This window comes from Cervus elaphus, chromosome 24 (genome assembly GCF_910594005.1).
Source record: "Cervus elaphus chromosome 24, mCerEla1.1, whole genome shotgun sequence".
In the NCBI taxonomy this organism is placed as follows: Eukaryota; Metazoa; Chordata; class Mammalia; order Artiodactyla; family Cervidae; genus Cervus; species Cervus elaphus.
The window spans coordinates 27,987,253-28,005,354 of NC_057838.1; the positions used below are offsets into that span (position 1 = coordinate 27,987,253).

General features: G+C 41.8%; 1 protein-coding gene across 2 annotated transcripts in view; it reads left to right on the forward strand.

The window, feature by feature from the left end:
- ABHD5 (abhydrolase domain containing 5, lysophosphatidic acid acyltransferase) overlaps positions 1-16,127 on the forward strand; it is a 42,306-nt gene extending 26,179 nt beyond the window's left edge. For both annotated transcript variants that reach the window (XM_043885562.1, XM_043885563.1), the window contains 4 exons: positions 4,404-4,558; positions 11,040-11,151; positions 14,079-14,265; positions 14,858-16,127. In XM_043885562.1, the coding sequence (XP_043741497.1) occupies positions 4,404-4,558; positions 11,040-11,151; positions 14,079-14,265; positions 14,858-14,947 (544 nt within the window). In that variant the 3' untranslated portion in view covers positions 14,948-16,127. The remainder of the gene's footprint in view (positions 1-4,403; positions 4,559-11,039; positions 11,152-14,078; positions 14,266-14,857) is intronic.
- The last annotated feature ends 1,975 nt before the right edge of the window (positions 16,128-18,102 follow it).

The following is an 18,102-nucleotide window of genomic DNA, read 5'->3' on the forward strand; positions in this document are numbered from 1 at the left end:
TACATGTGCACAGCCTCCCCTACAAGGACCATTTTTATTACGCTGTCTTGAGTTTAAAATAAATCTTTGCATTTCAGAAAGACTTTGGTGGGAGGGTGAGAGGAGAGGGGAAATGGTCTAATAGAGACCAAATGAAATTCAGTTAATTTCCTTCACTCACTGTGCAGCTTGTCTTTTTTTTTTTTTTTTTTTTTTTGAGTGGACTTTGAGAATACCACTTTCTGCTTTGCTGCCTCAGGTATGACAGATATAGTTTTCATCATTTTTCTCCTAAGAGAACCACATCTCTTTAACTTCTGTTGTTTCTATGCATGGAGGAAAAACCCACAAAGGCAACATTTTTTTGTTGCTTACTGGGACTTAAGTCCCAATCTATACATATTAACCCTGTCTTTTATGGGCAGTCCCATTCTTTCATTCTTGGTTTATTTTTATAGGACGGTTTGGGAAGAAGAGTAAAAATTCCCAGTTTAAAGTACTTGTTTAGGAAGAATTCCAATAATAGAGAACAAGTGAAAACTGATTTTTTCCAGTTTTTGGTACATTAGGTCAACCTGTGTGCTTGATCTCTATGAGCAGCAGAGTGCCTCTGTCCGTAAAAGTTGTCCTACCTTGTGGCAGTGACCCCATATATTTCCCAGATTCTTGATACTGATTATCAAGAATCAGTACTCAATGATTCAGCAATTGTGATACTTGATGTTAAAGTACCTGGATGGCTGATTCATATCAATGTATGACAAAACCCACTGAAATGTTGTGAAGTAATTAGCCTCCAACTAATAAAAAAAATAAAATAAAATAAAAGTACCTGGCTGAACCCTCCATTGAAATGCCAGTGTTGAATGAAACACCCTAACATTATAATCTAGCAGGTTGTGTGTTTAAATAATGTTGAGTGACTTTGTGTGCCTGTAAGGCTTACAGTGCATTGGGGGGAGAGACAGAAATAACCTCGTGAGTAGCATGCCAGTTGTGAGGTCTCTTGATGAATACCTGGCCCTGTCTCAGGGTCCATTATGGTACTCTAAAGAGGTACAACTGGAGCTGCCGTGGAGGTCTCAAAGGAAAGTAGCAGGAGAGCATTCTAGGCAGTAGGGACAGAAATCGCAAAGGGCCTGTGCTAGGGGGACACCTGGGCCATTCTGGAAAAGCAGTGTAGTGGATGGGCAGAGAACTTACGAACTGATTAATAGATTATTCCATATGGAGGCACATACCCCTTGTTCCTTCCCCCAAAATGACCTTAGTTCATCTCGGTTCTCATACCATGATGTGTAATAGTTAGACAGGTTGCCTGTGATTTTACTTGTAGATGGGTGTGCTGTATTACAAGCAGGAACCACTCACTGGGTGAGGTGTCCTGGGCTGCCATGCTACACCACAAAATCTTCTTCATCAAGCAGTGTCTGATCACCACAAGGCGGCCACAGAGGGAGAGTAAACCAGCAGAAATAGCCAAAGATCCCATCTCCTTTCTTACATCTGTGTGTTCCTTTTTAATTTGCTTTTACTTCTGGCTCCTGCCACTCAGGATCCCATGGGCTTCTCCGATGGCTCAGTGGTAAAGAATTCACCTGCCAAGTAGCAGAGATCCAGGAGATATGGGTTTGATCCCGGGGTCAGGAAGATCCCCTGGAGGAGGAAACAGCAGCCTGCTCCATTCTTGCCTGGAAAATCCCATGGACAGAGGAGTGTGGCAGGCTGCAGTCCACGGGGTTGCAAAAAGTTGGACATGACTTAGCAACTAAACAACAACAACTCAGGATCCTGTACAAAGACAGTCTTTTTTATAGGTATTTGTCATAAACTAAGGAAAAGGACACTATGAGAACTTCTGTTAACTTAGAAAGTGTTTAACAAAGAGATCATTCCAAGTCACAACCGAATAGGTTACATCTGGTCTTTTTCACTCAAAGGTTTTCAGATCATCTTGCTTTTTTGATCTTGCCTGGCTGTCTCCTGACCATGTGGAGCTGGGCTGAGCATTTCTTATTGGTTCCTCTTGAGATGAAAGACTGTTCTACTTGACCCAGTTAGGGGTATTTAAGTTCATTGTTCTGTGCTCCATCCTCCCCTCAGTAGCTTGGAACTAATGGGAAATACCTGGGGCTAACTTCATCTCAAGAATGTCTCATTTGTGTACTGACTTCTTTCTAGTCCTTTTCCTTGCTTCTTAGTAGGTCCTGTAAACTCCTTTGTACATTTTGGTTCTGAGTCTGGCTGTTTTGTTGTATTATTACTGGCTGGTGGCTGACTTTATGTCACATGAATGCCTGGTTTGTATAGCCTTGTTGGCCTTTAGGCTTAGCCCTTACATGAACATGTTGAAGCAGGTGTTATCTACTTCTTAGGCCTGGAGGCTGTAATCTGGTCATCATCTTCAGACTCAAGACCTACTGTAATGACTAAGCTGGAGAAGAATGCTTCTTTATGTTTTGAAACTGATGAACTGTTCTCTTGTTCCTGCTTTGCTGGTTCTTTGTTTTTCTTGTAGTTTGCATTAGTCTCTGAATCTCAATAAAGATGTCTGATAAGCTGACTCACATGCTATCTGGCTAGACCCATTCTTTAAGCCTAGATGTGAACTGACAATCCCATCAAGCTGTCCTCTTTGGGATATTAGAAGGTGGGTTCTGGATTACTATATGAGTTTGGATCCCAGGTAGAGCAATGGTAAAGAATCCACTTGCCAGTGCAGGAGACACAGGTTCAATCCCTGCGTCGGGGAGCTCCCCTGGAGACAGAAATGGCAACCCACTCCAATATTCTTGCCTGGAGAATCCCATGGACAGAAGAGCTGGCCGGGCTACAGTTCTTGGGGTTGCAAAGAGTCGGATGCGACTAAGTGACTGAGCGCGCGCGCGCACACCCACACACATTAAAAGTAAATAATTCCTGTCAAATGAGTCACACAGTACAGCTCAGCTTTCTTCTCATGTCATGAGATGAAAGATGGGGCTGAGTATTCTCCAAGAGTCCATGGAGCTCTATGCTCTGGGTCTGTTCTCTGAAGCTTTCTGTCTGAGAAAATGCTGTCATAGCAAAGTACTCTTTACTAACTAATCTGTGCTGACAAAAATACTAAAACTTTTTATTATTTATGTATTTGTTCTGGCTTTTCTGGATCTTGGCCGCTGTGTGGGCTTTTCTGTAGTTGCAGCGAGCAGGAGGTACTCTCTGGTTGCGGTGTGTTGGCTTCTCGTTGCAGTGGCTTCTCTTCTTCTGGAGCACAGGCTGTAGGCACACGGGCTCAGTAGTTGCGGCACACAGGCTTTGTTGCTCCATGGCATGTGGAATCTTCCCAGACCAGGGATTGAACCCAGGTCTCCTGCATTGACAGGTGAATTGTTTAGCACTGGACCACCAGGGAAGTCCGGAAATAATAAAACTTTTTACATTGGGAATAATAGCTATTGTTCCCATATTCTGGTTTCTTTACCTTTCTATTTCAATTGTGACTTAGGAAAGGGACTTCAGAATCAGTGTCAGTTCATCCTTGGGAGATCTTTGCTGGCATTTCTTGGCTGTTTTGGCTACAGTTGAATATTGTTTTATGTCAGGATATTTCTGTTTTGTTGAGGATCTTGATGATGTGTAGTACTGTGTTGCAATCATGAAGACATGGTTCTGGTTTTCCCTCATCGGAAAGATGCTTCATTAGATGGAAAAATTAAAACTCTTGGTGCTGCGAAGCAATTTGATATGGGTTTGAACTGAAGCTATTCTATCTCTTTAATCAGTAAGGAAAGAATTAGGAACAGAATCTCATGCCAGGATGTCGTGATGTTATGGGTAGGGTACATGTGTTCCTGTTCATCAAACTGAAATCCCAAACCAGGGGGTATATTTTCGGCCCATAGTGTTACATTATTTTCGTGTTTGTGAAAAGTTCATTCAAAGTCCTTTTGAATCCACCCAAAGTCCTAATGCTTCTTAAACTTGTAGAATGATTTGGTTCATAGGAAATAACTATTGTTGGTGCCTGAAGTTATTTTATGAGTGTAATATTAATCTCCAGTCATTTCTGAAGTATCAACCTTGAGATATATGGAACCATATCATTTGCCAGAGTGTAGCTTAAACAACAAATGCTGTCTTTTCTTGATTCTCAAGAATAGCTACAGTTATCGTATACCCTTTCACACATCCATCATCCATTCTTATCTACATTTAGATGGATTAAATATGAAGCCCTCTTTCTACCAGACACCTCTCGAATCCTACCAGATCTCATCAGTTTACATATAATAAGAGGAAGATGTAACCTGTTCAGTCCTCAGTTTTCTCTTCAATGCCAGGTGTTTGAAGGAGGTTCATTCTGCCTTTATAAATCATGTAAGTTCTTTGTAGTCCTGGGGTGAATTTGCCAAATGATCTTTAGTCTGTTCTTTCCCGTACAGGGTTAGTCATCTCATTTTAGTGGAGCCTTGGGGTTTTCCTGAACGACCAGACCTTGCTGATCAAGAGAGACCAATCCCAGTTTGGATCAGAGCCTTGGGAGCAGCGTTGACTCCCTTTAACCCTTTAGCTGGCCTCAGGATTGCAGGGCCCTTTGGTGAGTGCTTTTATATCTGTATCCTGTGTGTGCGTTTGTGCTCAGTTGTGTCCCACTTTGTGACCCCACCCACCAGGCTCCTCTGTCCATGGGATTCTCCAGGCAAGAATACTGGAGTGGGTTGCCGTTTCTTTCTCCAGGGGATCTTCCCAACCCAGAGGTCAAACCACATCTCTTGCATCTCCTGCATTGGCAGGTGGATCCTTTACCACTGTGCCACCCGGAATGCCACATATCTGTATCCTGGGAGAGCAAAATGTTTATAGAGAACAACAGAGGTGTACTTGCTGATTACCATTGTTAGTTAAAATCTTGAAAACAAAAACAAACCTTACTTTTTCTCCTCCTTTATAAAGTACCGGTCAATGCCTAAAGAGGTCTGAAACCAGGCTCCTCTCCTTAAAGAGGAATCTTTATATGGTAAACATTACAGATTATTAGCAGGCAGAGGACATGGAAAATGCTAAGGCTGAGGTTAGGCGACCTTGAACATTCTGAAAAAGGCCAAGCCAGCAGTGTCGTCGGTAGTGTATCTACTAGCCCGGGGCATGGGAGGAGGTGATCTGTTGGGGCCTGTAAGCAGCTGATGATATCCAGCTGACAGGTTACAAAGCCAGACCTAATCGACCTGGGATAACAACCATCACTCAGATTCCTTTCTTGCCCCATAATGTTAGTGTTTAGAAGATAAAGTCATTCTTTCCTACAAAGATTTGGGGAAGTCTCTGATTTAAGTTCATTTCACTCTTTTTTTTTTTTTTTTAATCTCAGTGGTTTATTTATTCTTAAAGGAAAAAAATTCTCTTAACAGTATATCTAGAAGTAGGGGAATGAAATTTTTTTTTTTTTAACTTTTTTTTTAATTTAATTTTATTTTATTATTATTTTTTTTTTCCAGTGGGTTTTGTCATACATTGATATGAATCAGCCATGGATTTACATGTATTCCCAATCCCGATCCCCCCTCCCACCTCCCTCTCCACCCGATTCCTCTGGGTCTTCCCAGTGCACCAGGCCGGAGCACTTGTCTCATGCATCCCACCTGGGCTGGTGATCTGTTTCACCATAGCTAGTATACATGCTGTTCTTTTGAAATATCCCACCCTCACATTCTCCCACAGAGTTCAAAAGTCTGTTCTGTATTTCTGTGTCTCTTTTTCTGTTTTGCATATAGGGTTATCGTTATCACCTTTCTAAATTCCATATATATGTGTTAGTATGCTGTAATGTTCTTTATCTTTCTGGCTTACTTCACTCTGTATAATGGGCTCCAGTTTCATCCATCTCATTAGAACTGATTCAAATGAATTCTTTTTAATGGCTGAGTAATATTCCATGGTGTATATGTACCAGAGCTTCCTTATCCATTCATCTGCTGATGGGCATCTAGGTTGCTTCCATGTCCTGGCTATTATAAACAGTGCTGCGATGAACATTGGGGTGCACGTGTCTCTTTCAGATCTGGTTTCCTCAGTGTGTATGCCCAGAAGTGGGATTGCTGGGTCATATGGCAGTTCTATTTCCAGTTTTTTAAGAAATCTCCACACTGTTTTCCATAGCGGCTGTACTAGTTTGCATTCCCACCAACGGTGTAAGAGGGTTCCCTTTTCTCCACACCCTCTCCAGCATTTATTGCTTGTAGACTTTTGGATAGCAGCCATCCTGACTGGTGTGTAATGGTACCTCATTGTGGTTTTGATTTGCATTTCTCTAATAATGAGTGATGTTGAGCATCTTTTCATGTGTTTGTTAGCCATCTGTATGTCTTCTTTGGAGAAATGTCTGTTTAGTTCTTTGGCCCATTTTTTGATTGGGTCATTTATTTTTCTGGAATTGAGCTGCAGGAGTTGCTTGTATATTTTTGAGATTAATCTTTTGTCTGTTTCTTCATTTGCTATTATTTTCTCCCAATCTGAGGGCTGTCTTTTCACCTTACTTATAGTTTCCTTTGTAGTGCAAAAGCTTTTAAGTTTCATTAGGTCCCATTTGTTTAGTTTTGCTTTTATTTCCAATATTCTGGAATAATAAAATAAAATAATAATAATAATATAATTATTATTATTAAATAAAATAAAAATAATAATAATATATATTATAATATATATTATATATATATATAATAAAATAAAAATAATAATAATAAAAGCTATATATGACAAACCCACAGCAAGCATCACCCTCAATGGTGAAAAATTGAAGGCATTTCCCCTGAAATCAGGAACAAGACAAGGGTGCCCACTCTCACCACTACTATTCAACATAGTGTTGGAAGTTTTGGCCACAGCAATCAGAGCAGAAAAAGAAGTAAAAGGAATCCAGATAGGAAAAGAAGAAGTAAAACTCTCACTGTTTGCAGATGACATGATCCTCTATATAGAAAACCCTAAAGACTCTACCAGAAAATTACTAGAGCTAATCAATGAATATAGTAAAGTTGCAGGATATAAAATTAACACACAGAAATCCCTTGCATTCCTATATACTAACAATGAAAAAACAGAAAGAGAAATTAAGGAAACAATACCATTCACCATTGCAACAAAAAGAATAAAATACTTAGGAGTATATCTACCTAAAGAAACAAAGGACCTATACATAGAAAACTATAAAACACTGATGAAAGAAATCAAAGAGGACACAAACAGATGGAGAAACATACCGTGTTCATGGATTGGAAGAATCAATATTGTCAAAATGGCTATTCTACCCAAAGCAATCTATAGATTCAATGCAATCCCTATCAAGCTACCAACGGTATTTTTCACAGAACTAGACCAAAGAATTTCACAATTTGTATGGAAATACAAAAAACCTCGAATAGCCAAAGTAATCTTGAGAAAGAAGAATGGAACTGGAGGAATCAACCTGCCTGACTTCAGACTCTACTACAAAGCCACAGTCATCAAGACAGTATGGTACTGGCACAAAGACAGAAATATAGATCAATGGAACAGAATAGAAAGCCCAGAGATAAATCCACGGACCTATGGACACCTTATCTTTGACAAAGGAGGCAAGGATATACAATGGAAAAAAGACAACCTCTTTAACAAGTGGTGCTGGGATAACTGGTCAACCACTTGTAAAAGAATGAAACTAGAACACTTTCTAACACCATACACAAAAATAAACTCAAAATGGATTAAAGATCTAAATGTAAGACCAGAAACTATAAAACTCCTAGAGGAGAACATAGGCAAAACACTCTCCGACATAAATCACAGCAAGATCCTCTATGACCCACCTCCCAGAACATTTCACTCTTGACTCCTCTTTCTCAGCCTCACTCACCTCGTTGTCACAGATGGTGACACCTGGTCTGCACCTCTGCCTTTCCCTCTTACGGCTTGTGTCAGTGAGAAAGGCTTTAGGCTGGAAGTAACAGAAGACCTCAGCGGCCTAAAGCAGAAGGCCTTTTATTGTTTTCTTAACAGTCTGGAGGCAGGTGGTTTTAGCATTTTTTTCTAGAAGCTGGCTCCTTGGTGAAAGGGTCTGGGTCTACGTATGTGATTCTCTTGACCTTTTACCTCACAGTTCAGTGGTTGCTGTTACAGAAGTGTCAGCTCGCCAAGCAGCACTATGAACAAGAGGAAGAGAAAGCATAAGGCTCTATGTCGGGGAAGAAGGTCGCCCCTGGGAGCCCAAGCAGGCTTCCCCGTGTGTCTCTGCCCACTCCTGATGTTCTTCCATCAACCAAGAAGAAGACTTTTCTGTGACTAATCAGTCATCCTTCATTCATTTCCAAGGGTTTGAGTGAGGGACCTGCTTTCCTGGGCACGTTGCTGCCTAACTGACACACAGAAGTCAGGTTTGCTTAGTAGGAAAAAGAAGATTGGCGTGGTGGATGGGTGAGGGTGTGGCAGTAACTTCTGTGTAGGTGGCTATAGACTCTGCCACCCTATGCCCAGACCCAGCCCCTCCTGTCCCAGTGCCATCCCTTTGGGGTGTGGAGAGCAGCGGGACGCAGGAATGAGAAGAGGGCATAGAGACTGAATTGGTGACCACGCCACATGCCCTCAGTACTGATGTAGATAACCTCTCTTCACCAGGCCAGTTCAGTTCAGTTGCTCAGTCGTGTCCAACTCTTTGCAACCCCATGGCCTGTACAAACCAGTCTTCCCTCTCCATCACCAACTCCTGGAGCCTACTCAAACTCATGTCCATCACGTCGGTGATGCCATTCAACCATCTCATCCTCTGTCATCCCCTTCTCCTCTCGCCTTCAATCTTTCCCAGCATCAGGGTCTTTTCCAGTGATTTGGTTCTTCACATCAGGTGGCCAAAGTATTGGAGTTTCAGCTTCAGAATCAGTCCTTCCAATGAACATTCAGGACTGATTTCCTTTAGGATTGACTGGTTGGATCTCCTTGCAGTCCAAGGGACTCTCAAGAGTCTTCACCAACACCACAGTTCAAAAGCATCAGTTCTTTGGCACTCAGCTTTCTTTGTAGTCCAATTCTCACATCCATATGTGACTACTGGAAAAACCATAGCCTTGACTGGATGGACCTTTGTTGGCAAAGTAATGTCTCTGCTTTTTAGTATGGTGTCTAGGCTGGTCATAGCTTTTCTTACAAGGAGCAAGTGTCTTTTAATTTCATGGCTGCAGTCACCATCTGTAGTGATTTTGGAGCCCCCAAAATAGTCTCTCACTGTTTCCGTTGTTTCCCAGTCTGTTTGCCATGAAGTGATGGGACCGGATGCCATGATCTTAGTTTTCTGAATGTTGAGTTTTAAGCCAACTTTTTCACTCTCCTCTTTCACTTTCATCAAGAGGCTTTTTAGTTTTTCTTCACTTTCTGTCATGAGGGTAATGTCATCTTCATATCTGAGGTTATTGATATTTCTCCCGGCAATCTTGATTCCAGCTTGTGCTTCTTCCAGCCCAGCATTTCGCATGATGTACTCTGCATATAAGTTAAATAAGCAGGGTGACAATATAGAGCCTTTATGTATTCCTTTCCTGATTTGGAACTAGTCTGTTGTTCCATGTCCAGTTACAACTGTTGCTTATTGACCTGCATACCGATTTCTTAGGAGGCAGGTCAGGTGGTCTGATATTCCCCTCTCTTAGAAGAATTTTCCACAGTTTGTTGAGATCCACACAGTCAAAGGCTTTGGCCTAGTCAATAAAGCAGAAGTACATGTTTTCCTGGAACTCTTTTGCTTTTTTGATGATCCAGCTACTCTACAGGTAGCAATAATGTGGAAAGTAAAGGATGAGAGGAAATCAGGAGATAATGATGGGGAAGGGAAAGGCCGAGGAGGGCCCTTTAAAGCCATGCCCTCTGCCTCCCATTGGTGCTCACACAGGGTGGTGAGGGTAGTATAGAATGTCTCCTGCATCATGAGAATCCTTGGTGGAGCTGTGTGGTTCCTTCAGAGAATCAGGGAGGCAGGTGAAGGAAGCAAGTAAGACCTTGCTACAGTAATGGGCAGTCGCAGCAGAGAGGGAAACCAGTCAGTCCTTGGGCCCTAGAAGGGAAAACAGTGACTTGATAAAAGGTTCCTACTCTTCTTCCTCTTTCCTCTGGGGGCCCTGCCCCTGCCTCTCATCTCAGGGCTGGGACTGTGGGAGCCACTGTGGATGACCTTAGTGGGCAGTAAGTACTGCTAGTGTTCCAAGAAGAAAGTCTGAATGCATTTTCCCAAGAAATATTTATATCCCAGTTCACTTCATTTGGCTTCCCTTGTGGCTCAGATGGTAAAGAATGCCTGAAATGCAAGAGACCCAGGTTCAATCCCTGGGTCAGGAAGATCTCCTGAAAAAAGAAATGGCAACCCACTCCAGTATTCTTCGACAGAGGAGCCTGGAGGGCTACAGTCCATGGGGTTGCAGAGTCGGACACAACTGAGTGACTTTCACTTCACTTTACTTCATTTAGATGCTAATGTGTTGTAAATGTGGAAAAGATATAAATTATTAAGTTAATTTTATGGTATGCCTTGTCATATTCACCTGCCTTGTTTAATAGAATTTATTTTCCTACAAAAACAAGTTTTAGGCAACTGTTTTTGACCTCCTGAAGCATATCTGTAAGTCAGTATATGAGAGTCTTTCATTCTTATTTTAATCTTTCCTTAGGGAACTTGAGAGCAATTTCTAGGATCTGTGCTTTTTTGAACCTAAAATGCATGTTTGAACATATGCATAATATAGCATTTAATATTTATTATAGAAGCAAACACTGAAATCTTCTCTTGTTTAGTATCGTTTAGTGACTCAATCATGTCTGACTTTTTGCAACCCTATGAACTGTAGCCAGCCAGGCTTCTCTGTCCTTGGGGTTTCCCAGGAAAAAATACCGGAGTGGGTTGCCATTTCCTTCTCCAGGGGATCTTCCTGACCCAGGGATCAAATCTGCGTCTCTTGCACTGGCAGGCGGATTCTTGACCACTGAGCCACCAGGGAAGCCCCAAAGTCTTCTCTGCTAATATATAAATTAATTACAACTTAAAATGTTTGTTTCCTATTACATAGGTTTAAGTCTAGTACAGCGTTTAAGGCCTGATTTCAAACGGAAGTATTCTTCAATGTTTGAAGATGATACAGTGACAGAATACATCTACCACTGTAATGTCCAGACTCCGAGGTAAGGGTCTCGATTCTAAATTTACTGTGTTTGTGTTTTAGACTTTTCTTTTTTGAAAATGTGTGAACAGTCCAGGAGATATTTATCAGTATGTAAATGACTCAATTTTAAAGGACAAGTAGTTATTAATTTATTCATCTATTCATGGAGGACCTGTGATGTAGAACACTGTACTAGAGTCTGATGAGAGATGAAAAAGTCAGATGTACTTTCTTCCCTTAAGGGGCCCATGGACAAGTTGAGGGAAGTCTTGGTCTTGGGTGTCTTGTTAAGGTGACCCGAGTTGAGAGATCATAAAGAATTTCAAATAAAACAGTGTTCTCAAATTGAGTATGAATGTTGTACAAAAAAGGAGCTCTGGTGTAAACAAAAGTAAATGGTCTTCTATACCATAGATCTTCTTAGAACCCTTTATTATGCCAAAGGGTTTTAAATCTGCCAGGCGTGTGGCAGAGACAGGGCAGCCTTTTCAGGTTCGTTTGCTGTTGGCGCCCCTCTGTACACAGCACCTCTTCAGTCCTGTGCGTCAGCCTGAGAAACACCGAGAGGGGAGAGGGGGTGGGGAGTCTGACAGTGATTAGGGGAGAGAGCACAGTAGCTAGAGGAAGCAAGAGAGCCAAGCAAAGGTATAGCTTATTAAAAAAAAAAAAAAAAAAAAAAAAGACTTCTAGATCTCAGATACAAGGTATGAGTGGAGAGAATGGAGCTTGAAAGTCTTGAGGAGCTAGGAGGAGCCCCAAAGCCAGAGCCTAGAGTCTGTAGGCAGAGGATCGAGAACGGAGTGTGATGGTGAGAGCTCCGGTTTCCGTTCTGCGTTCTGCACCAGGATTGTTGAAGGAGTTTATCAGAAATGTGATGTCTGAACCCTGCCTCTGAGACTGATTGAGCAGTTCTGGGCTGCATCTTTACCAAACACTTCTGATAACTCCAGTAGAGGTGGGCCATAGACTATACTTTAAAATGTAAAAATGGTTACTCATCCTTTCTAAGATCCAGACTTGGGTGAAAGGCTGAGAGGTGAGATGCAGAAATAGCTCCTTCACTTTCGTTTTCTTTGCCTCTCTCACTTCTCTCAGGGCTTCTCTGGTGGTCAGATGGTAAAGAATTTGCCGCCAGTGCAGGAAATCTGGGTTCAATCCCTGGGTCAGGAAGATCCCCTGGAGAAAGAAACGAGAACCAACTCCAGTATTCTTTCCTGGGAAATCCCATGGACAGAGGAGTCTGGCGGGCTACCTTCCGTGGGGTTGCAAAGAGTCAGACACAACTGAGCAACTAATACCACTTCTCTCAAAGAATATGTACACCTACTTTATTAGAAAGATTGAGGCCATGAGAGCACTGGAGGTATAGCTGTAGCTTCCTTTTTTTTTTTTTGATAAAGTAGGTTATAGGTTGTCTGCCAAAGGGAAGGGAGGCCAGAGAGGTTTGGAGTCCGCAAGTGACTGATGTTTTGTGGCTCACCAGGCACTTGACTTGGGTGGATTAGGTCTGAACACTTGACTGATTTATCCCAGCAATTGTCAGTGGCCTGTTCCGGGGAACTCATCTGTCTGTCTGTCTGGTCTCACTGTTTTGTTCTTCACCTGCTCACATTTCACAATCACATGTGCCCGTGTAGGCCTAGTTTGTGGCCTGTCCTGTGGTGGCCCTTGAACTCACAAGTGTCCATTCACAAGTATGCCTCGTACCACAGAGAGCAGAGAAGTGACCACAGAATGGATCTGTCTGAGGAGTTTGTCAGATGTTCTGTATTCTTTTGTGTGACGGTCAGTCAGGTGTGGCCCACATGAGAAGACGTAGGAGAGGCTCGAGAGAACAAAGTTTTGTACACTCACGGTTCCTGAAGCGGAGTCACTGAGGAAGGCTCACAGAAGATGCAGCAGGTTTTGATCAGGTGGTAGAAGACAGGCGTGAGGGGAACTCCAGGCAGGAACCTTTATTGGGTTTTGTGGGAGAGGCAGGCAGCGCAGGGTGGGCAGCGTAGGATGGACTGTTTAAATTATTTCAGCAGGCTCTAAGATATCCAGGGGGTTTCCAGTTTGGCACCTGGCCCTGGGATGACTAAGGCAGAGGAACATCACCTCCTGGGATGTGCAGGCCAGACAGAAGAGGCGCAGCTCCATGTTAGTTAGTTTGCATATAAAGGGGTGGTCCCAGCTGAGTCCTTTGGTATCTCTAAAAATAAGAGCCCAAGAGGCAGGCTCTACCAGCCAGAGCGATTTTTAGGGGGACTTCCTGACAGTCCATTGGCTAAGACTGCACACTCCCAATACAGGGGGCTCAGGTTCTATCCCCAGTCAGGAAGCTAGATCCCACTTGCCACAACTAAAGATACCAAATGCTGCAGCAAAGATTGAAGATCCCACACGCTGCAACGAAGACCCAGTGCATCCAAATAAATAAATATGTTTGTTTTTTAAAAAAAGATTTTCACAGGTGTCAAGCATCATAATATGCAGAAAATTAAAAATATGTAACAGTTCACAAAGAATACTTAATCTGAATTTGTTCTTATCTTGGTGTTGATGTTGCCATTGTAGGTAAAAAACTGGTGTCATGAACCTGTGGAAAAGCTGCCTTGTGACTAAGTTAGAGTGGAAAAAAACAAACAAACATATTTCCACTCTCCCCAAAGGAAATTTGATAATTTTATGATAGGGACTTAGGGTCACATGTTTTGATTTGGAGGAGGATCATTTTTTGTAAGAGTTTTTTTTAAGAGGTTAAAACATCCTTGTTTATCTAACAAAAAAAGTATATCTTCTGTGAGGCTTGTTCCTTACACTTCCTAGTAAATTATTTTCTGTGCAAGCTGCAGTCTTTCTTAAATGGCGGAGAATCTGAATATATGAGCGTGTTTTAATAGAGGTGAGAGTGTGATGTGCGCTAGCCCCGAGAATCATGCATGCGATTTTTCTCTCTTTAAGTGGTGAGACTGCATTCAAAAACATGACTATCCCTTATGGATGGGCGAAAAGGCCAATGCTCCAGCGAATTGGCAAAATGCACCCTGACATTCCAGTTTCCGTGATCTTCGGCGCGCGATCCTGCATAGATGGCAATTCTGGCACCAGCATCCAGTCACTACGACCACAGTCATATGTGAAGACGATAGTAAGTGTGTGGTGTAGTTTTGGTTCTCAGTTGCTTGTGAAGTCTGTTGTATTACCTTTGCTTTCATTGAGCTGTCTGGTCATCCCTGCGCCTTCACATCGAAGCTGTACCTGCAGTCTTGGTCAGAGACCTGTAGTCGCCTGTGGTGGGGGCAGGATTTGATCCAAACAAATCTTCATGTCCAGACAGCAAATCGCCATTCTTGGGGCCTTGTCTGTCCTGGAGCCACAGCATCTCTGAGGTGGGAGAGACCAAACCAGGGATAGACAGGCCCAGTAGCGTCTCTACCACCTCCCAAGGCAGCACATTCTCACCTTGGGCAGTGTTTCCGTTGGCCCTACTGTTAGAGATCAACCTAGAATGTTATTTTTGCATCTTAAAACTTTAGTACGATTCACTGGATTTTCTCTTTATTCTCAGATCCTTTATTTAATCAAGTATACACTAGTCACTGCAGATTAGTATTGCTTTTTCTTTCCTGTTTCATTCATGTATAGCTGTTGTCAGTTTCATTGCTAAGTGTCTTTAAGGGTGTAAAAGCATTCTTAAATGCTTTTACTCGCTGACCACCTGACCGCTTTTGGTTTCCTAGGCCATTCTCGGAGCAGGCCATTATGTGTATGCAGATCAGCCGGAAGACTTCAACCAGAAAGTGAAGGAGATCTGTGACACCGTGGACTGAGCACACTGCAGATGATGTGGGAAAGCCACACGGCCAACAGGCTCCTCAGCAGTGATTTGCCGTCTGTGACGCAGAGGAAGGAATCTGACGCAAGAGCCAGGCAGTCTTTCTGACTGTACTTTGCACATGTTTTCTTTATGAAGCTGCTCACACATTTAGACATTTAGACCAGTTAGTGCCTTCTAGAGGAATGACTTTCCCTTGTCCTACACAAAATCAAAATATACAAGAGTCTCCAAATCCAATAACTGTAATAAAAGTTTATTTGTCCCTCTGCCATAGTGAAAAACTGTAATTTTTCAACTGAAATTTTTATTTCTATCTAACTTTGCTAGGTCCGGTACTTTTTATATTGCCAATTTTAACAAGTGATTTTCTGAGTTTATATACTGTAAAGGTGCACTTTATTTTCCTTGCTTATATATACCATTTCTAATAACTGATAGAGTTACTCAAAATTCAGTGTGTTTTTATGTTAAAAACTTGTCATTTTATTAGAATATGTCACTTCATTTTTGAAATGGAGTGTTGAGACAGGGTTCTGGTTAGGAAGATGGGAACTGATTTCTAGTATTGATTTCTCTGAGTATTTCATCTACTGAAAAACCTTAACTAAAAGTCTCTCCTTTTTTCCCCCATTGATACTGTTATTCTTTTCTGTGAGCCAGGATGCAGCAGAAGGAACAGATTCCCTCACTGAGGGGACATTAAGGCTATTACCTTCCAGTAGGCCAATTATATATTTTCATCTAACTCTTACAGACGGGTGCTAAAACTGGATTATATTTTTACCACTAAAATATAAAATTGGTGGTGCCATTATGTCTCATGGCACCAGAAGTCAACTAATATTGGTTGGTTTTTTTTGGGAAGAGTTTTGTGTTGATTAAATAACTTACATACTTGAAGTTATATGACAGAAGTTCTGTAAGGTTGGTTAAACAATGCGACAGTAACTACCATCAAGTGTAGCACTTTCTTGCTATGTTACTACAAGGGATGCTTCTCTGAAACTGTGAAAAGGCTCCACGTGGTACCTGGCTACTACTGAGAAGACCCTCTGCAAAAGGAAATGGCAGAGGGTGGTTACCAGCAAGGCATCTTAGCCTTCTGTTTTGCTTCACGTTGCTGGTCTAGGAAAAAGATGGTTATGTAAATAAAAATGGTGAACTAGAGCAAACAATGACTTCATGGTTTTGATTGTTGTATTCAATTAGTAAAGTTTTAGCTGTTAGGAAGTGAAAGGTGGTTATCACTGTTGATGAACTGTGAGGGAGACCAGTTGTTCTGTTTTCAACATTATCTTCCCATACAAAAAAAAAAAAGCAAATTTTATTGAAGCACAACAAAAGCTTCCCAGTGAGCAGTTTGGGTCTCTGTTTTGGGATGGACTAGGTTAGGACAGACGGAGAAGGCAATGGAACCCCACTCCAGTACTCTTGTCTGGAAAAATCCCATGGACGGAGGAGCCTGGTAGGCTGCAGTCCTTGGGATCGCTAAGAGTCAGACACGACTGAGCGACTTCACTTTCACTTTTCACTTTCATGCATTGGAGAAGGAAATGGCAACCCACTCCAGTGTTCTTGCCTGGAGAATCCCAGGGACGGGGAGCCTGGTGGGCTTCCATCTATGGGGTCGCACAGAGTCGGACACGACTGAAGTGACTTAGCAGCAGCAGCAGCAGGTTAGGACAGAAGGTAACAGGAGAGCTAACCCTAGCCTGGAGAATAAAAGTAGTGTTTACTTTTTAGATTTAGAACTATCAATGGTGCAAATAATATGGGTTATTTTGGTATTTTTATTTGATATATTCTCCAGTCTCTGTTATTTCCTTTGCTGGGTAAATGGCAGTTTTCAATTGTCCAAGAAGGTTTCTGCATAGGAAATGTGGTCTTAACCCTTAGAGGGAAGTTACCAGGTTCACTTAGTAGATGGGGCCTCTGGCCACTGATGTTCCAGGTGATTTAGGGAAAAGATGTACCCAAATGTCAAGTGGGACTTATCTTCCTACCAACTGATTTTGCTTTCTTTGAAAATGGTTGTCATAATTCTTTTTTTAAAGGCTAATTTTACCTTGGGCTGTTGCGTATGTCATTTTGTGAAGATTGATTTAGCACAAAAGTTCACAATCCTTGAGTTCCTGAAAATACCATGGGTCCTAAATGTTTTCTTTTCTTAAAAGGATCTATTTGAGCATTTGACCTTTGCTACATCATGCACAAGGTACCTTATTTTACAGAAAAAAAATGTGACTGTGATAGTTATAGTAGGACCAGTGTGTGTTTTCTTGTCTTTGGTATGGCCCTGTTGGTTTATACTAGTTATCACAGGACCATGGATGCAGTGAGTGTTGAGGAACACTTGTCTACATTCTTCCCTTGCAGGCCTTCCCTTGTGGCTCAGCTGGTAAAGAATCCACCTGCGATGCGGGAAACCTGGTTTCGGTCCCTGGGTTGGGAATATCCCCTGGAGAAGGGAATGGATGCCCACTGTAGTATTCTGGCTTGCAAAGAGTTGGACACAACTGAGCAACTTTCACTTCACTAGTGTCTGCATTCTAAGGGAAGGCTGTTCCACCCCTGGCTTTACCTGTATCCACGTGTCCACTAGTATGATATCTGTTTTCTTCTAAAACTAATTTTAAAACAAACTCTAGTTTATCTGGAGTTGGTTTTAGAATATCATCTAGAAGTACTTTTGAAATTTCTCCATTCATATACATTATATATTTATATTTAAAGGGCACACTAAATTCTAGTTAAACAAGAAGCTTTTTCCTATATAAAGGTATTGTAAAGAATAAACTATAATAGCCAGAAGAACTCAAGAACAGTGCAGAAGGAGGGATAACTCTACTAGATATTATATCACACTATAAACAATGGAGGAAAAGTCCAGGAATTTATTGTATGATAAAGGAATCATCTTATTGGTGGAGAAAAAGACTTTCAAAAGGGATGTTGAAACAAGTGTCGTTAACCATATGGAAGATAATAAAATTGAATCCATTTCTCATACTGTACAGAAGGATAAAATCCGAATGGATTAGAGACCCAATTGTAAAAATGAAACCTTCTAAATAGCTGGAAGAAAACATACCTGAATTCCTTTGTGACCTGAAAGTGGGGGAAATATTCCTGTGACTGAAAATCCAG